Source organism: Manis pentadactyla, chromosome 18, assembly GCF_030020395.1.
Source record: "Manis pentadactyla isolate mManPen7 chromosome 18, mManPen7.hap1, whole genome shotgun sequence".
Classification (NCBI taxonomy): Eukaryota; Metazoa; Chordata; class Mammalia; order Pholidota; family Manidae; genus Manis; species Manis pentadactyla.
The window spans coordinates 21582884-21604668 of record NC_080036.1 but is presented as its reverse complement, the minus strand read 5'-3'; the positions used below and the strand labels follow the sequence as shown (position 1 = coordinate 21604668).

Below are 21785 nucleotides of genomic sequence, written 5' to 3'. Positions count from 1 at the left end.
CTTGACTTGCAGCTGTTTCCTGTAAAGATCTTGTCCTTCCCTTAATCGTTTAAAGAAACAGAATGCTTATTCTCATTCAACGAATGAAAACGCTGAAGTTTTGCAGTAGCATAGGTATCTTGTTCTGAGAAGGGATTCTGCTTCTGGGGCTGATGGTTTGTGGAGCACCAGCCCTTTGAATGTTATGATAATAGCCTGTGAACTTCAGTCATGGTAGAAAGTGGAAAGATATGTTTGAGTTCGTTTTGAAATATCCTTTGAGATGAATAAAATTGAATGTATTTTAATACTCAGATAGTTGGATTTATTTCACCAACTTTTCCTTCAAATCTGTTTCTTGGAATTATTCTTTCTTTAAATGTCCTTTAGTCAGAAGAATGCATTGTTGATTGTGGGCAGGGGAGCATTTCAAGCATCAAAGAGACCACAGTCTAATTCACACCTTTAAGAACACTTTTTTCTTCCCCCCTGGGCACCTATTTTGTATCTATATGTTTATAGTCCTGTAATACTGGGTCTACTTGTATATAAGGCAATTATATCAGAATGCTTTTGCAAAACTTAAAAGAGTTCTGGTTCTGGGTAAACTGGAATAAAATCACTCCAAGCATTTTTCCCCAATACAAATATGAAACCAGGATAAATGCTTGGCGAAGCTGAGGTTCTCAGATAAGTAAATGTCAGCATGCAGATTAAGGAAGAACACCATAATTGAGTTATCGCTGAACTAGAGGTGTGTTTACCATTTTTTCCCCCCAGCCTGAATTCAAGGCAATCTAGAAGTCAGTAATGGACGAAGCCCGACAGAGATCAAAGAGACACCCTCTGGTTCTGGCTCAAGGAACATGAAAGAAAAGCCCTAAAGCTCAGAGAGAAGGGAGAATTCCCCTACAGTTTATCTCCCCTTTCTCAGTTTTAGCATGCCTCTGCTCCCTGGAAATCTTGGGGCGAAGGCAAGGAGCAGCGAAAGCCGGCAATGGGAAACAGCACAAGCCACCACCATGCCTTAAGGGAACTGCCTTTTTGTTTGGTGAAGCTGTAGTTCTCACTGGCAGGGCTAAACCACGGCTTTGTTTTCTATTTAAAATGTCCCTTAATTCCAATATTACTCTGGTGCAATCCTAGAAGTTGTTTGTTTCTGATTGGAGGTCAGAAAGGGGGAGTTCCAGGGTACCAGAAAGCATCAGGCACAGGACAGCTGAGGAGGGGCTTCGGAAATGATCCTGTACAGTTGCTTGTGATTTCCTGAACTCACCACAACCGGCACAGGCCCGGGTTTGATCTTTATTAGCATGCCGATGACTTTGATAGTGGAGTTAATGAATAAACCTCCGCTCAAGTCCCAGACTAACCTCTACATTATATACATCCACGGCAGGTTTGGACGGCCCTGCATAGTTTTTGGAAAGGGAACTGACATCAGAACCAGGACTTACAGGTGGATTGGAATTAATGGCCAGAAGCTAATGAAATTGAGTGTCTGGTAAAACAATAATATCTATATTCTCCATAGATTTAAAAAAGGCACAGGATTTTATAAGAACTTTCAAGATGTTCAGAATACAATCCATGTTGCCATATGAAGAATTACAAAACTCTCAAATCAAATGGGACAAAACAATCAACAGATGACAAGGAAAATAGGACTTTAAAGCAGCTATAATAAAAGTGCTCAAGGGAATAATCATGAATCCTGAAATCAATGTTAAGATAGCAAGTATCAGCAAAGACGTAGATATGAAGTAGAATCAAATGGAAATTTTAGAACTGGAGAATACAACAGCCTCCGCACAGAGCTCTGCCCTCCCCCCAGAATACTACCCTATATGGATTCAATAACAGAATGCAGATAACAGAAGAAAGAATCAGAAAACCTGAAAACAAATCAATAGAAATTATTCAGTGTGAACAAAAAAGAGAGGGAAAAGATGGAAAAATATTGAACAGAGACCCTGGGACTGTTGGACAATAACAAAAGGCATAATGTTTGTATCATTGTGTTAGATAGAAAGACATGAGCAGCAGGGAGGGGAAGATAAGGTTCAAGGAAAAAATGCTCAGTTAGGGGGTCCCACGTGAAGACAACAAAGGCTTTGCTGGGAGGTAAGTTCCTTGCCTGTTGGGACCAGGCCAAACTGGTCCCAACCAGATCATAATGCAGGCACAATTGAACAGAACTAAGAATTACCCAAACCACACCTCCTCATAATCTCATTAAAAAAAATTGCAGTTTTGCTCTCCTCCACCACCCAGGAAAAGACATGCACACCAGGTGGAATAGGTCTATAACTAGAGTTGTCAATCAGATGACCTCACCCTGTCAATCAAAGAGGTGCCTCTCAGCTAGGACCTGAAAAGTAGACCCTCCCCTGAAAGTTCAGTGCTTTTGTCGACCTTGACTCTAGCTCACCCTTCCCTTGGAGTACATTTGAATAAAATTTTTGCTGTGCTTTGCTGTTGTGTCTCTGCTTTTCAATTCTTTGTTTCAGTGGGGACAAGAGCCAAGGAGAACAAACTCAACCCATAACAGTTGGAGTCCCAGAAGGAAAGGAGAAACTGTGGCTAAAAAGATGTAATCCAAGAAATAATGGCTGTGGGCTTTCCAAGTTTGGCAGAAGATATAGATTCAAGAAGCTGAGCTACCCCAACAAAGAGATATTCAAAGAAATTTATCTTGCATAAACACCTAAGCAAATCATAACTGTTGAAAGGAAAAACAAAGGCAAAATCTTGAAAGCAGTTAGAGAAAAGGGACATCTTATCTATAGGAGAATAGTGAGTCAAATGACTGAGATTTCTTTTCAGAAATCATGGAGGCCAGAAGGAAATGGCACAGCATTTCTGAAGTGCTGAAAGAAAAGTGGAATCAGTATCCAATGAAAATGTCCTTGAAGGTGAAATGAAGATATTATCAGATGAAGGAAAACCAAGAAAATGTGGAGTCAATAGACCTGGCATAAAATAACTAGTCAAGGAATTTCCTTAGACAGATGGGAAATGATACAAGAAGGGAATTTGGAATATCAAGAATGCAGGAAATGGTAAATGTAAGAGACTAATTCTTTTCTTCCTGAATTACTTAAAATATGGTTCATGATTGGAATCAAAGTAAAGCATTGTCTGATTGGAATTTTCAATGTATTTAGATGTACTGTGTAAGACAACATAAAGAAGAAAGGATGAGGGGACCTATATGGGGGTATGATGGGCAGAATAACGTCCTCTCTTTTCCCCACAAGATACCCATATCCTAGTCCCCATACCTTGTGAATATGTTACAGTAAGTCGCAAAACAGACTTTGCAGATGTGATTAAGAGTATATACCTTGAGATAGGGAGAATATCCTGTATTATCCAGGTGGGCCCAATCAAATCACATGAGTCCTTAAAGGTGGAAGAGGAAGGCAGAAGAGTAGACCACAAAGATGCAGCATTGAGAAGGATTTTCCTGGATGTTGCTGGCTTAGGTGGACTAGAGAGCCAAGAAATGTGGGCATCCTCTAGAAGTTGCAAAATACCTACAGCTGACAACCAAAAGGGAAAATGGGAGCCTTGTGGTCTGGAATGCCCAAGAAATAGATTTCCCTCTAGTGCTTCTGGTAAGTTACACAGCTTTGTCAGTACCTTGGTTTTAGCCTGAGGAGATGTGTCTTGGACTTCTTACCTACAGAACTGAAAAGTTAATACATTTCTTTTGTTAAGCCATGAAGTTTTTGGTTTGTTTTTTATTGTTGTTGCTTTGTTTTTAATGGAAGCAATAGAAAACAAATGCATGGGGTATGGTTTCTCTATTCCAATTGAAGCACTAAATTATTGAGTCTAAGTAAAGTGTGATAGATTAACCATTTGTGTTATAACCTCTACAGCAACCATTAAAAATTTATACAAAGAGATAGAGTCAAAATCACATTTGATATACTAAAATGGAACACTAAAATATGTTCAGATAAACTCAAAGGAGGCAGGAAGGCAAAACAGAAGAGCAAGAAAATGGAAACAATTAAGAAACAAATATAATGACAACCTAAATACAAATATATTAATTACTACATTAAATGTGAATGGTCAAAACTAACTAAAAGAGACTGTGAGATTGGTTTTAAACAAAAAGAAGACATAACAACTGTTAACATGTAAAAATAAAGAACTTCAAAATACAGAATCAAAAACTAAAATAACTGAAAGGAGAAATTGACAAATTCACAATTATAGTAGAAAAACACTCTTCTCTGTGTAATACAAGTAGTAGAAAATATATTCTACATACTACTCTAGCAAGAGTACAGATCTGAACCATCAATCAACTACATCTAATAGACATTTCTACAACACTCCTTTAAATGTTAATTGACTAAAAATATTTCTAAATGAATATAGAAACAATCCTTTTTTAGCATATTTATGAGTCTATAAAATGTGGATTAAATAATATAGTTGAGACTTCCTAATGTGAAATACAAGTTTATGTTTAAAATAACATTTTTAAAAGCAACAAAAAGTTGTAAAATATTTAAAACTTTTAAAGCCAGAATGACCCAATATGAAATAATTGAAATAAAAATCATTTAAAAACTAGCTAACTTTGTATGAAAAGTTTACTCTGTGCTAAACAGTGTTCTGAGCACTTCATGTGGATGAATTCGTATGAGGTAGTTATAGCTAAACTCATCTGTAAAATGGGATTAGTAATGAGACACAGAGCTCTTAAGCAACTTGAGTAGGATATCAAAATTGGGAATTATGACAACTGTGTTGATAATAAAAAGTAGCTTTTCTTGACTGAATGCTTCCTCTGCATCAGACACTGTGCCTTACCCTTTATCCCAGTTTGTCTGTGAACTAGGTAACATTATCCCCACTGGACAGGTGAGAAAATTGAGGCTTAGTGTGATGATTTGCCTCTGATTGTACATCTCAGTAGAATGTAGCAAAGCAGAATTCTAACCCACGGAGTCTGTCTCTAGAAACCAAGCTCTTTGTATCTGCATCACCTATTGAAGATAATGAGTTCATCCTGGTGGAAGCTTTTGCTTGTGCTGGTGGTCATCAGGCAAGGACTGTAGAGTCACACAGTCCTGACCTTCAAGAGGCAATGACATCCCAATGACTAAACATCCAGAGAGGGCTGTGTATAATTGAATGGGGTCTTGATTTTAGAAAATATGTTTTGTTGTGATCCTTGGCCTCTTTTGTTCTTGGCCAAACATGGCAGTGTAAGTATAGGCCAGACCAGAGTAACCTGACCATATTGCTCATTTTCATATTGGAAGGATTTATTATGAGGCACTTTATGCATAGAATAAAGGTTGTTTCTTAAAATTTGATTTTGATTTGATCCAAAATGTGTCCAACATCTTGTATCCCAAATTACCCCCTTTCCTGCAAAACATTTACCATACTGTATTATTCCATATTTATTTGTGAAGCATTCCTAGCACATCCAGATGTTTGTGGGAAATACTTTCCTTTAATCTTACATTCTCAAGATGAAGTTTTGAAACTCACTTCTCCATGATTTCCATTACAGAAGATTTGTCAGTTATTTTGACCTGGTACATTGGAATAAGGACAGGTGTCTTACTTTTATAAATGTTTTTTCTCTTTAGTTACTCTTATTTTAACATAAATTTTAAAGATGCTAGATGGAATCCTTGTTGATACGAACAATCCTTCAAAATGCATACTTAATTCTAGAAGGGATGATGCTGAGATTAAAGCAGGGATTGACAAATTATAGTCTACTGCCAGTTTTTGTAATAAAGCTTTATTGGAACACAGCCACACTCTTTCATTTGTGTGTTGTCTATGTCTCCTTTGGTGTCACACAGCAGAGTCAGGAAGTTATGACACATCATCTGGCCTGCATAGTCTAAAATATTTACTAGTTGGCCTCATGCAAAAGCTGTTTGACTACTCCTGGTTTAGAAACATAGAAAGACACTCCCTAATCCTACTATTTAAAGATGCTGTTATTGTTCTAGTAAGTGTCTTTAGCTCTGCTTTCCCTGGAAAGGAAATAAAGTATTCTTTTTTTCCCCAAGCTTTACTGAGGTGTAATTGACAAATAAAATTATTCATGGTGAACCACATGATGTATATGTTGTGAAATGTGTACCACAATCAAGTTAATTCACATATCCATCACCTCATATAATTACAGTGTGTGAGTGTGTGTGTGTGTGTGTGTGTGTGGTGTGAGCACATAAAATCTGTCAGCAAATGGTAAGTATATGTGGGTATTATAAAATAGATAAGTGATACGTATTGGTAAGGATGTGGAGAAAACAGAATGCTTGTACACTGGTGTAGCCATTATGAAGAAAAGTATGGAGGTCCTCAAAAAATTAAAACTAGAAGTATTACATCATCCAGAAATTCTGCCTCTGAATATACATCCACAAAAGTGAATCTGTTTTTTGAAAAGATATCTGTACTCCCTTGTTCACTATTGCATGATGTACAGTAGCTAAGATAATGGAAACAACCTAAATAGTCATTCAGGGATGAATGGGTAAAGAAAATTCAATGTATATATGTATATATATAAAATGGAAAATTATTTAACCATAGAACAAAATGCTGCCATGTGCAACAATGTACATGAACCTGGACATTATGCTGAGAGAAATGTCAGAGAAAGCAGTCTTCTTCATTCATTGCTTTAACTTTTCTGTAACCTCTTCGATTTAAAAAAAATCTTGAAAATTCACTTCCTAAAAATGCTTTCTTAAAAAATATTTGTAGGTCATTCCCAATCAAATGTTTCCATATTGATCACTTAGTGGAAAGTGTGACATTTTTGAGTCATGTTTTCCACTTTAATGTCCTGAACAGCACAGAGAGGATTCATGTTTTCTCTCCTTATTCTGTTTCCCAGAAGTCGCTGGAGTTGTTTTCAGTAGCGAGGCTCTATTTCACGGAGTGACTGCTTCGGTCTTCATGCAGTCATGGATCTGGATAAACCGTCTGTCTGGGACTCACTAAAACAGCGGACCAAGCCTTTGCTAATCAATTTGAGCAAGAAGAAGGTGAAAAAGACCCTAAACAAACCTCTAGACTTGAGGGTAAGGCGTCACCTGGACCGTCGCCTCAGCCTCTCTGTCCCTGACCTCCTGGAGGCCGAGGCCTTAGCCCCGGAAGGCGGGCCTTACTCTGGGCCTCAGTCATCCTATACCTCAGTGCCCAGCAGCCTGTCGACGGCAGGGGTCTTTCCCAAGAGTAGCAGTAGCTCCTTGAAACAGTCTGAAGAAGAATTGGATTGGAGTCAAGAAGAGGCAGGCCCTCTCCATGCCGTAGAATCGGACTCGGAGGAGACCTGTGCCTCCCTTGCTGAGGACAGGAGGACTTCTAGCAATGGCATCTTTGATCTGCTCCAGAAAACTCCCTTTGGAGAGGGGGCACCAGAAGAGCCAGAGGTGAGACCAGGGCTGGGCACTTTCCTGTTTTGTTTTCTTCTTTTTAAAGCACATTCAATGCCCTTGGAAAATTTGGTCGGGAGTTATTTTTGTGGCTAGCTTGGATGGAAAGAATGTCATTTACAAGAATTTAAATTAAGGTAATATTGATTGCACCCGGTGTTCCCATCAGTTTTAGGGTTGACCTTTATGTATTTTAAAACAATTACAAATAACTTTTCTAGGACACTTTATGGCATAAAAAAAGCTCTGTTGGATGAGTTTTTCTTTTTCCATCTCTTGGCAAAGAAACTAAGAGTAGACCTTTTTCTCCAACTTTTTGCTTAAGTGTGTGTCTACCTCTCTGTTTTTTCTCTCTCTCCACTGTAGCCCCATTCTACTGTAGACAAAAATGCATATTCATATTTCTAAACAATTTCTGAATGTGTGTCTCCCTTTGCCAGAGAGCTTAAATTTCTTCCTGTTTGACGTGTGTGTGTGCGTGTGTGTTCTTACCTATAAGCACCTTCACTTGCATTCACTAAAAAAGAAAAATTCCAAAACTAAAGGAAACAAATGATCGATTCAGTGTTTTTACAAAGCTTTAGTATTTCAATATGATAAAACAGCCAAATATAATTATGAGACAAATCTTATATTTTTAGATTGATTTTAATATAAATTCAATCACCAGGTTACTAAATCATGATTTGGATGATCAGTTTGATCAGATTTATTTTTTTAATTGCCCCATGACACTGAAGTGCTTTGTGATGTTGAGGTAAAGTGTTAATTTTTCTATATTCCAGCTTAGTGTTGTAATTGCAGAGAAAAGTAGTTACTCAATTGGGATTTTTGGTTTTACTTTTAGAACCAAAGCCTATTAATTATGTCATATATTTGGGTTTCACTGGGGAATGTCATCATTGATATTCGGAGTATGTTGTGACCATATTCTTTCAGAAGAATTACTATGTTAAGACACCAGTAACCATTAAGTGACTTTAGTTAACTATTTCTTTATTACTGTTAACATGTATGAAATCATTTTTGTAACAATTTTATGAGTTTTATCATTTATTTATAAATCTGAAATATGTGTTTCCAATAATTAAAATAGAAATAAAGTGAATTATTAAACATAGTTCATAATTCATGGTTCAGTATGAAGGAGGTAACATTTTGAATTAGATACTAAAGTTAAGTCTTTTTCTTTTTGTTGCTTATTAACTGACCAGAACAGAAATGGAGAGACATCTTGGTTTTTGGAGGTTAACAATCTCAAATTAGAATATATATATTTTAAAATTAGCACTGCTAAACTATTTTGCTGACTGTAAATATTTGGATACCTGCTCTAACTCAGAAACCATAAAGGTTTACAATTGGAACAGAGGTGGATAAGAAAGTGACCCTGTCTTTAAATTGTGATCTGTTGGGAGACAGCTTTGCAAAGCACTAAATGTAGCCTGAGAGGCAGACAGACACTGGAGCTGTCTGTGCCGACATCCGAGGCTCGCCTCTGGGCAGCTCAGTGGATTGAGAAGATCCGTGTGTGGGGACTGAGCGGTACGTTGGGTGAGGTGGTATCCAGGCTGGCACAGAGGATAAGCAGGATTTGATGGGTGAGGAAGTGTGTCCTGAGGTGTGGATGTAGGCAGTTGGTTGGACATTTTGCCTGAAACGGAGGCTTGGAAAGCTTTGTGGCAATGGTGTACATCTGCCAGGGTGGGCTGTGCTGAGGGGCTCTTCAGTAATGGCGGATGAGCAGTTTGGCAGATGGGCAGTTGATAGTGTTTATCTTCTTGTATCTGAGCCAAATGAGGAAAGCCTGGAATATGCAGTCCATTAAGAATAGGTTATTCTGGCTAATTTAATTTTCTTTTTACAGCCATTAAACAAAACAAAACAAAACACATTCTTTTTTTTTTTGAGAGGGCATCTCTCATATTTATTGACCAAATGGTTGTTAACAACAATAAAATTCTGTATAGGGGACTCAATGCACAATCATTAATCAACCCCAAGCCTAATTCTCAACAGTCTCCAATCTTCTGAAGCATAACCAAGTTCCTCCATGGTGAACAAGTTCTTACATAGTGAATAAGTTCTTAGATGGTGAACAGTCATATCACAGAAAGTTTTGGTTTTGATCACGCATCATGAAGTATAAACAATCAAGTCAGATATGATTATTTGTTTGATTTTTATACTTGATTTATATGAAAACACATTCTTTTTTGAAAAAGGATCTTTGCCTCTCTTTCCCTGCCCTGGGAAGTAAAGATAGAGACTGATTCTTCCATGGCCGCTTGAGTGCCGTTTATTGGCCTAGTGGCCTGTGTTTAGAGGCTGGAGGGCTGGGCTGCAGCTGGCAGACCCATGGGCTCACTTGTGGTCTAGTATGTTATTCTGCCCACCCGTCTCCTTCCTATTCCAACCCCGTGCCCCTGTACTGGGTGAGACTTCTCCCACGACCTGTGCATCTAGAGTGTATCACCTGGCACAGAAGTGAGCCGCCCCCTTGCTTATGGTCTCCACTAGGCTGCTTTAATTTGAGGGGTGGGTATGGCTGGGGGCTTCACGTCTAATTTGTTTTCTCAGGGCCTAGCTGGGTGCCTGGTACATAGCATGTCTTCAATCAATATTTATTCAATACAGAAATCAATGATAGCAATGTGTGCATTCAGGCTAATAGGGTTTTTGTTAGTGTCTGTATTATTGAGTTATGTTAATGATTTAATTAAAGTCAGCATTTGTTTGTTTTAGAAAGAAACTTATAAATGAAATTTCTTTTTATGATATTAACTGGAAAAATGGAGAGCTTTAAACAGTTGTAGGCTTGTCAGCTAATTTTAAGTTTCAATGTGTTCTCTCTGCTTTTCTTTCAATGAAGATGGAATTCCTGCTGAATTCATGTCATATGTGAGTTAGGAGTTGGGTGATCCCTGTCTAGGATATGTATGGTTCATCTCTTTTTTCCCCTAATGAATAGCAAACAAGTTTCTATCACTTTCCTGGAATGGGGGTCGAGAGGAAGAAGGAAAGGGGGGTATGTAATAAGCCTGGTGACAAGGACAATCAGATATTCTCCAGTATCCTTGGTGTAGTTAATTTTGTTTATAGTTTTTCAGAGGGGGTAAGGGAAGGAATATCTGTGATCTGAAGTGCCCACTGGACTCTGTCCCACATGTACTCCACCCAGTGCTAACTCAGTGCCAAGCTAAGCCTGCGCCAGTGGGATAGGACCCCAAATCATATTATTGTCTGAATGTTCCTTAGTCACTTTTCAGTCCTGTCAGTGTCAGCAAGGGAAAGGAAGTGCTCTACAGGTATGGGGGAATGAAATGATAGGGTAAATAAGGTAATTAAGAACGAGGGAGGGAGAAGGAAGAACATGAGAATGTAGAGGCCAGGTGGAACCTGGAATGGGCTCAGTGAAGGTGCTCATACTGGCCACAGCCAAATGGGAGAAAGGAGGTTTAGAAGAAAGCCTACATTGACAGAAGAGGACCCTCTAGACCTCCCTCTTGAGCCCCAGATTCATACTGCACTGCACTTTCCAAAGAAGCCTGTCTCCCTGAAATGCCTGCACATATACAGACCATCATTTCTTGCAACATCACCATTATTTTTGCCTTGTTGCTCAAGTGAAACAATCTGTGAATAATGTTAGACTGTTTCACTTTCCTTGCTTTCAGCATTCCATGAACTCTTCATGTATACAGCTCATTTTATTATTGGTGTCCTCCTCCCTAACCCACTCATTCTTCTTTTACTGAAATCTCGTCCTTCAAGGCCTGGCTGGAACCTTCCCTCCCTGCAGTGCTTTCGCCAACTCTACAGTCAATATAACCACCCTGCCTTTGTTTGCACAGCACACCCCTTTTACTGGTGCTGGGCACTAAGTGCATTCTGCTTTCTGTAGAAATCTATAGGGTGAGGAAGGGATTAGAACAGGGAGAGGAGATAGACAAGGGAAGGCAAGTTGGTAGTGGGCAAAGGTGTCACTGGGAAAGAGCCTCAGAAGGCCACCAGCCTTCAAGATCTTTATCAACTGTCCAGAAGCCATCTGGCTGTGTGGACTGACTCATGATAACCGAATATCATGGGACTAAAGCTGTAAATGACAATCAATTAATTTGCAGTGACAATTAAATACTATATATATATATATATATATATATATATATATACACTGATGTTCATTTTGCTATAAACAGCTCATTCTTTCATTACTGTCAAGTGACTTTGGATTAGAGCCAAATACTGAAAAAAATACCAATAATCCCAGGTAATCTCCAGTCAGGACTAGATAATGCGTTAAGGTGACAGGACATTGGTCATTCTGAGAAGGTGGTCAGGAAAGGGTTGAAGAAGATGAAATATGAGGAAAAGAATCAGATAGGTGGAGAGTAAGGCCAGGTAGTTAGGTTTCATGTTAAGTGGTTGAAGTGTCAAGGCTAGCAAAATAGAGAAGCTCTTAGCCCAAAATGTGTCAGTCACAAGCACCCAATGAGGACATTCTGCCATGATTATGGTTGTATTTATTAGTAATATTGTAATTATTTTATCATTACAATTTCCAGAATGAAATAGGGGCCTGAGGAGGTTTAATAACTTGCCTAATGCCATCCAGCTAGTAAGCGTCAGGGCCAGGATCTCAACCCAAACCTGTCTATAAATCCAAAGCCCAGGCACCAACTGTGCACAACAGGAGGTTGGAAATGTGATCCTACAACTTGTGAGAAGCCAGACCTGTTGATCTAAAAAAGTATATCCTCAAAGGAAGACATTTATTTTTCTGTTTCTGCTGTGCCCTTTTAAACACACAGATAATTATAGTGGTTGAATAGGCTTATTATCATGGTCAATAACAAATACTCCTGAATGGAGGGATTATTAATACCCCCCCCCCATCATCCATGTAATCCCATAGTGGGGTGCATTCTTCCCTGACATTTCATTTGGCAGGTGGAGTTTTAAACAAGTAGCTTTGGTGCTAGCTAATGCAGATGAGTTGAGTGGTTTAAAGAAATACCCTACTGGGATGTTTCCAGAAGCTGTGCTTGGCAGCCATAGAGTTTCAGTTTAATGACCACAGATGAGCAAAATGACAAACCACAGAGTGAACAACTGGCAGCTGGCAAAATTAAACAAGTGCATCAGATTCTTTGTACCTCAACTACGTGTTCTTCACTATTTTTGTTTTAGCTCAGAAATCATGACTCAACTTCATGGTATCAGTGAGACAGCTGTGTCAGCCATGTCTCAGGGTCTTTTACGGGCTGGACCTCTTTTTCCTTCTTGTCTCCCTACTTTCTCATCTGTTGAGCACCTACTATGTGCCTGAACAACTAACTCTAGGCACTGGGAACCCAGCAGCTGTCTAAACAGACTCCATTTCCTGAATGGAGATCGTGTTCTGAACTGAAGAGTGTCAGGCTGCAGATATGTTCAGAAAGTGTTAAGGGTAAATGGAGGAAAATAATGCAGAAGAGGTACCTGAGGAGTGCTGGGGTGCAGGTGTTACTAGTTTGAACAGTGTGGTCAGGAAGGGCCTCTTCAGAGATGATCACATGTACGCACAGACCTAGAGGAGGCAAGAAAGCATGCTGTGTGCCTGTCTGGAGAAAAAGCATTTGTGAATTAGAGCAAATGTAATGGCCCAAGGTGCAGGAGGGTGCCTGGTGTGTTCCAGGAAGAACATGGAAGCGGTGTGGCTGGAGATCAGGGGATTGGGGGTAATGGGAGGGGATGTCAGAGGTCCTTCTGAGGACTTATCACACGGGCTTTCCCATCCTGCCAGGCACCCCTGCTGGACTCTGACTACTCCTTGGGCACTAAGTGAGCAGGATTCACAAGACCACTGTGCGCTCAAGGCTGTGCCCTCACGGGCAGGGCAGCATGGATTGGTGCACGCTGGGAACAGTGGCATGGAAACACTGCCTTGGCAGAGAGTGGAGAGGCGAAAGCATGCGTGGGCTGCTGAGCCCTGGGCGGCACTCCTGAGGCTGCATACGCCAGCCCTCTGGCCTTGTCATGAGGACGTGCTGGGCGGGAAAGGATGCTTGGAATTAAGGGAGGGGCTGGGGTCCTCATCATTTGCAGTGGGTTTTTTCGTCTAGTCTTTCAAGGCACATCCACTATTTTAATAATAATGATAACGGTAATAGTAATAGAATAACAACACCAAACAAATACCACTTACTAAGAGGTCATGCGTAAGGAACTCTGCTAAGTACAATTTACATATTATCTCACTGGATCATATTTATTTGATTCACTCCATATACAAATAGACTAGTGTCTGGCCCAGAGAAGGGGCTCAGTAGATATCCTTTAAATGAAAGAATTTTCCTCCTAACAACCTATAAGGCAAGTATCCATTTTTCCTCTCTCAGTAATGTTCCAATGTCTTGAATTTTAAATAAATTTTTCAAGACACAAAGCTAGGAAGTAGCAAAAGCGGGATTCAAACCCAGGTCTTTGTGACACCAGAGCCTCATCTACCCAGTGCAGAGCTGCCCGTCTTCATGTCAGGTGAGGTGTTCGCTCTTGGATGCCCCTGGCTCCGGGCACAGCCGTGACACTATGAAAGGAGTGCGGAACCCAGGGTACTCAGGGGAAGGCCTAACTCTTGCTTCCCTTTGGCACCATTTAGCCTCTTAGCTCTGGTTGCTTTATTTTTAAATTAATTTTTAAATTTAAATACTAATGACAGCCCATGGGCCCCTTATAAGAGGTTAGCAGGAATATATACATAAATTCTAAAGTGCTAAGCAAATATAAAGGAACCATTACCAAGCACTGGGCTGCAGTGTTCTGATCACTGTTGTATGCTTTGGCATAACTGAGTAGATCACTTACTTACACATAATCAAGTATGCACGTGCACTTACACACATAGTGTATTTTGTATATTCGTATTCCAGGGTACTCACTTTCAACAAATAATCTTGGGGGTGAGAAAAAAACCAAATATGTATACCTTGATTGTATGATGAATACGTTTCTGAAAAGTTGTGTAAAAACTGAATGTGAGTACACTCAGCACTTGGGAGCCCTGAGCTTTTCTGAACAGACTTTCCAATTTGGCCTCTCATTGCCACGTGGGTTGTTTTGATCCTGTCGCTGTATCCAGGTTCTGATTAAGGGTCTGTCCAGCCATCTGATCCCATTTGCTTGTTTTGCAACTTCCTTCACCCCAGTAGGTGTTTGGATATGTAACTTCTATCAGCCCAAGTATCATATTTTCAGTAACCTAGATGTGAGTTAAGTAATGAAGTAAATATGTATTACATAGCTTGTTTGAGATACTGATGTACTTCAGTGGAGCATTTTTCAAAGACTGCAGAAATGATCTTCTCAGCCAACTTTTCACTCATGTAGCTTTCCTGGATGTGGGTTTATGTCTCCTTCCACTGAAGTTTAAACCACCACTCATTGTTTCCATGGTTTATAATTTGGTTTCCTGTGTGTACTGCACGGAAGGTCCTTCAGACAAGCCATGTGGGAGGTGATACTTGTACAAGATCACATTGGGTACACACAAAAGGAAAATGCTTACTCACATCAGTGTCTAGAGGAGATGTTCTTTTTTTATATAATTGGCCCATTCATTCTAGTACCTCTCATATACTGCTGGATTTTAATAAATTTGCATTCTTGAAGAGAGAAGATTCTCATCTAAAGAGAATGCAAAGTATATTACCTTCCCATAAATTTCAGTTTAGCAGGGTAGAATGGCTGTGCAAACTCTCTGTCATTAAAAAAAAGAACACAAAAAACTACTTCTCTGAAAGGCAGCCGTGAGGGTTGTGTGAGATGACTCACCTCACACTAATTTTCATGCCAAGATGTTAATGCTGTATTTTTTACTGTTTGTATGTAGTCAGACAGTTTTGTTATATTCAGACTTTTTACTATTGATGATATTCAAAGTTATTTGTCTTTTCCTAAATCCCTGAAAACAATTTGTTTGAAATTGTTAAAACCAATGTTCCATGGATAAACAAACAGTGGTACACAACATACACTGGAATACTATTCAGCAATAAAAAGGAATGGACTATTTATACAGATAAGGAATGGACTATGTATACAGGCAACCACATGGATGCATTGAAAGTCATTGTGCTGAGTGAAAGATGTCAGTGTCAATTTTTTTTTAATTAAAAAAATCATTGATGTAGTCACTAGGTTCATGAAGAAAGTGAAAATAATGCAGTTTCTCCTCAATGCCTAAAGCCTTAGGCTGCATGCAGAGTATAGGGGAGTATTCAAAATTACGTGTCCCCCAGCAGCTGTAACTTAGTCCTCCTGTGCCTGTGTAGCATTTCTGCTCTTCTTTATAGTGTCCATATTCCTTCCTTGGTGTGTATATATGGTGTGTGACAGTTACCGTGGCTGTGGGAACCATAACTTTAAGTTCTGTGACTTTTCTGTGAGTAAAACCAGCCATAATATTGAATTAATGTCATTCTTCACATTTCATTGTTATGTGGTTGTAAGTGGAAGACTTTTTGCATATTTGAATAAAAGCTCTGTGTTCATTTTTGAGGGCATGTAAATGATGGTGGCTACGTGGACGTGTTTCATCACTCAATTAACGTTGCCACGAGGTACAGGGAGGCTGACTTGGGAGAATGCGTTCGGTGTGCTGGTCTAAGGCATGACACTTTTTAAGCACCCATCCACTTGACAGGGGAAGATACAGAACCACCATGAGCCTCAGCTGATAAACATGCACTTTAAACACAAATTGCTGTTCACTTGTTGACTCTGCGTGTGAAGGCGTGGTACAGCTGTTTTTGGTGTTGTAAGTCGGAGAGGAGGAATTGCTCAGTTTCCAGCAATTAATAGTGTGCAGTGTAAGAGGCATGAGGAGAAATCACTGGAACTGAGAGAGTTGGGTAAGGCTCCAATTGTGGACATAAAGCCATGGCAGAGAGTCCAAGTCACCTGCGTGTCTCTTTACACATAACAAAACACAGGAGATGCCAAGAACCAGATGGCAGGGGTGAAGGGGGATTCATAAAGGCCCTGTGGTTGCCTCTTCTCTTGTCTGCTACCAGGTCAAGTCCACGTGGACAGCCAGGGCTCTTTTCCTGGCTGGGAAGTGGTGGTTCTTCCAGGGCCAGGGATTCCCCTTGATCCTGTGTGAAGTCTTCTGGAATGAGTGACTATTCAAGTCGGGGACATTAGACCCGGGACCAGCGGAGAAAGAGGCAGGTGTGAGAGCCACAGCAGTGAAGGCCTGTAAGGTCTCTACTCTTCCAGATGAAGGCTTGCAAGGCTCCAGGCCAGCCTGTGGTCAGGGCTCATTTCTGCCTAGGTGCAGCCTCTCTTGATGCCACTGCCTGCACAGGATGGCACTGAGGGCCTTTGCGTGTTTGCAGCCCTTCACCATCCCTCCTGGGGACAGAAGAATTGTCCTGGCTGAGAACCTGAGCTCTATTGCTTCCTGAAACTCCACTAGAAAGAGTGAGAGAGCGTCTTGGAAGGCAGCCCACCACCTGGGCAGCATCCCTGGCATATGCCTGGCTGTCCCTGATGTTTGCTGTGCCTGGGAAGGACCTATGTCCACAGTGCTTCTGGTGCCCACCTCTGCCAACAATGGTTCAGTCTCTGCAGGCCTTCTGTCTGTCTCTGAACTTGCCTATAAGGTCAGAGTTACCCAGCCTTAGAAGGAGAAATCCCATGTTTTTCACACAAGCAATCAGCCTTGGGTAACGTGCCAAAAAGGGAAATCTCCAAAGTGCTGGGAGATCGTTTGCTCATTTCCTTTCCTCTCTGCCTTTCATGCCACCCTCATATCCAACCCCAAAACCTTCACAGTCCCAGAGCTCTTCTGGACCCTGCATCTGTGCATTTAAAACCTGCCGCAACAGAGATGCCTACTGTATCCCATCCTAGCTACCAAATAACACACATTTCATTGCCCTGTGGAATCATTTTCTGAGTGTCTGAGGCATATTTATATTAGGAAATGCTGACACCTTCCATTCTCAGTCATTTGTTCAGAATTTGCATGGCCTCCTCTTTGGTTGGTGTTTGTACAGTTGCTAGACTCACGAAGGTTATTCAGATCATATTTTGAAATGTTTTCTACCCAGCTGACAATCTTGAACCTCGGGCCCTGATCTGCCCATTTCTCTTTGGTGGCTGGGGCCCAGGCAGACCCTTCCAGGGTCTGGTGTGAGGGCCCTCCTACTGCTGTGTCATTCACTGGGGACAAAGCTGCTTGCACGCCAGCCCTCATGACTTAGGGATGCAGGAATGGCCCCAGGGGACAGAGAATCAGACTTATTTACACTCTGATCGGTGACTAAGATGGCAGAGGCCACAGCCAGATGGGCTCCACTGAATCGACCTTTTATTGCCAAGACTTGGCACACACAGAGGCAGGGAGCTGACGCACCTGAAATTGAGTGTGCAAATAGCAGATTCCCTGGGGAAGGAAGTCCTTGGAGGCTGGTAGTTTTTTGCTTTCTCAAAACAGGCTTTTTTTCTGTTTCTTTGCAGAAGGTATGTGGAAGTGGCGATCTGAATGCTTCTCTGACATCCCAACATTTTGAAGAACAGCCTGTGAGTGGCATTCCTTAAAAACAAATGTGCCCTAGAGTAAATACTGTAAATGTTCCTTATCAAATGTCTGGATCTGTATTTCTTTGCCTCTTTTATTTTTAAAGAATGCTGAACTCTATCTACCTATCAAGACGGGACTTGCAGATGATAGCTGGAAAAGATTAATTCAGTATCTATTGATTTTGTCAGAGTAGGGTAGATTCTTCTAAAAATACAGAACAGCTATGAAATTGAGTGAGATGGTGAAGGAGACAATCCTATTCTGAAGTGCTTTGAAACGCGGATGGGGAAACATTCAAAAGAAGACTGTCAAGGGTGACTTAGCCACAAAATTGATTAATTGAATGTCAAATAAGTGAACAATAAGTTATTTTATCTGCCCTTTCTCTTTGGAAAGACAAATATTTGAATGAGTGCAAAACTTGAGTTCAAGACTTTAATTGGGTTGCATTAATAAATATTCAAAACCAGACTTGAATGTGACATTCTGGCTCATAGGAGTTGATGCACTGAGGGGAAAGAGGTCAGCTGAGTAGGGAGAGTTGAGAATGTGAGACAAAGTGCAGGAAACACCATAGTGGGGCCAGGGAATGGAAGAAAATACCTAAAAGGCAGGAGAACGCTGGACAATGTGTGGCAAGTAAGGGCTCATGGCAAGGGCGGGTGTCTGCTGGTGGGTGCACACAGGGTTCCATAGGCTGTCTGCTGAGTGGTTGTGAACCGAAATTTTTTTATTGCACATGGAGGAGGTGTACCACAGGTGAAGGGGATTGGTGGGAAGGGGGAAGAAGGAGAGGGAGATATTCTACATCTGAGTTTGGAAGTGTGGACACATGTTTGTGGGAACTGGCCCCACAGCTGCATGTCTGCATGCTATTCCCCTCTTGGGGCCCCACCATGAGTTACCAAGAACCCTGCAGGAAATGAATGAGTTTTAAGACTATTTCAGATATTGCCCTATCATTTGTCCAATTTTTCTGGGAGAGAAAAATCATTGCAAAGATATTATCATGAATTCTGATAAAATCCTACTGGGGAGAAATATAAAGTATCTGTGAATAGAGCAGGGTAATCAAGTCATCATTGTGGGTGGGACTGGGGATGTCACCTGAGGATTTGCCATTGTAGGGACCTGTTTTTCTTCCTTAAATTAAGAAGCATTTCTGAAATTCTCTCCCTTGATCCCAAGACAGCTGACTTATCTTACCTGTCCATCTGTGCAGACTCCTGGGGAAGCTGGTGTTGGCTTGAGTAATCTGCCCAGCCCTTTCGCCTACCTCCTCACCATACACCTGAAGGAAGGCCGGAACCTTGTCGTCAGAGATCGCTGCGGTAAGGCCTGGTTCTGCTGTGCTGTTTGGAGCCCACAAACCTCTTTCTCTCTACCTTGTATCAACAGCGTTAGGTGACCTTTCTCATCTAAGCATAGTTTGCAACAAGACGGGCCTATCTAAATCTCTCCAGATATTAAGGTATTTGCAACAAACTGTTTAAGTACACTGCATCTTGCTATCCTTTATTGTTATTAAATTAATCACAATAAAGAGAATAAAACAACACAAAAAGTTGTTTTAGATGACATACAACCACTCTGTTAGCTTTCTGCCTGGCATATAGCAACTATTCAAGAAAACAGTCCCTTGATTCTCCTTTAATTCTCCATGAGAAAAGATGTGAATACATCATTAGTGTAAAGTCATCAAACATGCACCCAGATGGGAATGCCCTTTGAATACCCCCCACTTCTTGTCCCCCCCCTCAGGATAATATCTGTTATCTGTATGTGATTCTGTACATATACATACACACACGTATATTTTTAAATTAAAATGACACTGTTCTATCCATATTATTGTGCAATAAACTTTTTGTCACTTCACAGTACATTTTCAAGATTGACCATGCTTTTCTATGTAAATACATCTCCTTTCTTTTGAATACTACATAATATTCCACAGTATGATGTGTTATTTATATTTCTCTACTGGTGATAGTGGTTTTTCCCCCACTTTCTAGCAGGATAAATGATACTGTCCTGAACGCCCTGTGTATGCCTTTGTACACAGATGAGAATATATCTTAAAAAAAAAATACCCTGTGTTTAGGAGCAGACAGTGGAGCCACACTGCCTGGACTCAGATCCTTTCTTCTCCCTTTATTGCTATTTAAGAATTATTCCTTCGTCCCTCTGTGACGTAAATTCTTCATTTGTAAAATGGGACTAGTAATACTGACCTTCCTTACAGGCTATTAGACGTATTGAACGTAGTCACTTATATGAGGAGCTTAATTAAAACTGTGTCTTGCTTCTGGCATTTAATGAAATTGACTGTTGTGAGTGGTGAGGACAGAAGCTAGAAATGCAAGGATCCAGAAGATGTAGATTTTTAAATTTATAAGATACTGGCAGCTTACCTTCTGAAAGGCACGAAGTCTGCCCTCTGTTGATGCAGTCGCCACCTTCCCACTGTTGAGTTACCTTGATCACTCTTGTTAATTTCTGACAATCTTATAGGTCAGGTGTCGACTCCCTTGTTTTAATTTGTGCCTTGTGGACTATTGCAATGGTGAACATGGTCATTCAATAAATATTTCCTCTTCTGTGAATGTTTCTCAGTATCTGTTGCCCAGTTTTCAATTGAGTTTTTTCTTCTGTATGTTTGTAATTCTTTATAATCGTCAGCATTAACAATTGTTTGTCTGTCACATGTTACATCTTTCTCCCTGTCTGTTGCTGGTCTCTCATTTTTATGATCTTTTTGTCCTTCAGGCATTTTATTTTACATTTCATTTTTTACCTCTCATTTATGTTTTATTCATTATTATAACAGCCTGTTATTGTTTCGTGAGTGAGATGATGCCACCTTGTTTTTGAGAATAGTAAGTGTCCATTGTGAATCACTTGTTGGGTGCTTTAGTCCTTGAGTAACAGTGGGTTGTGTTTGCCAGTCAGCTTTTTGTCTGTGTGTACTGCGTCCCTGTTCTGCCCTCTGTGGATGCTGTTTTTGCTTACTCTGCCCTGCCTTCGCTGACAGTGAGGAGTTCGGGGACATGCTGCGTGGCAGGGTGAGCCAGGAGTTCTGGCTGGCCCCTTCCCGTGCCTCCCTGTGACCCCCAGTTCTGTTTATCAGCTGTCACTTAAAGTCTTCCTCTCTGGCTCACTCACTCTTCTTGCTGGCAGTCAAGAGTCCTTGCTGGTCCTTGCTTGGCAGCAAGGGGAGTGGACAGTGCTGGCCCCCCAGCTGCTCTGCATAGACGGTGCCAACCAGTCCCCCTGGTTAGTTGCTCACGCCACCATCTGCTTTCCGTGTCTGCCGCCTCCAAGCTTAGAACCTCTCTCATTCACCTGCCTCATTCCCTCCCATCCGCCCACCCCACCTCTGTCCCTGAAACCTCTTTGCTCTGATTTCCTCCTGCTCGTGTTTGAACTATGTTTCTTTTATCAATCTGATCTCATCTGACTTCCATCCTTCATGGCTGTATAAAATATGCCCACATTTTTTTTTTTAAGCAAAATGACTCTCTCTCTCTCTCTATATATAGTTTCTCAGATGTAGAAACTCAAGGTACTGAAAAAAATCTCGTTTTACTTGTTGGTAAATAGTGTTTTCTATCAAAATCACAATTTCTTATTTATCAATTGGGAAACTTCCTGTGTTCTATCATTGAATATCATCATTATAAATGTATGCATTTTAATAGATACATCTCTTGTGTTACTTTTAATGATTTGGCTGATGGCATTTCATGGAAATGACATCTAAGGGGCACAGCCACAAATTATAAAGTTAACTCCCCCAA

At 40.6% G+C, this 21785-nt stretch overlaps 1 protein-coding gene across 5 annotated transcripts in view; it reads left to right on the top strand.

The window, feature by feature from the left end:
- Positions 1-21785, top strand: part of MCTP2 (multiple C2 and transmembrane domain containing 2) — a 212430-nt gene that overhangs the window by 35851 nt on the left and 154794 nt on the right. For all 5 annotated transcript variants that reach the window (XM_036878637.2, XM_036878636.2, XM_057494752.1 and 2 more), the window contains exons 2-4: positions 6878-7415; positions 17922-17984; positions 19208-19316. In XM_036878637.2, coding sequence (XP_036734532.2) covers positions 6948-7415; positions 17922-17984; positions 19208-19316 — 640 coding nt within the window. In that variant the 5' untranslated portion in view covers positions 6878-6947. The remainder of the gene's footprint in view (positions 1-6877; positions 7416-17921; positions 17985-19207; positions 19317-21785) is intronic.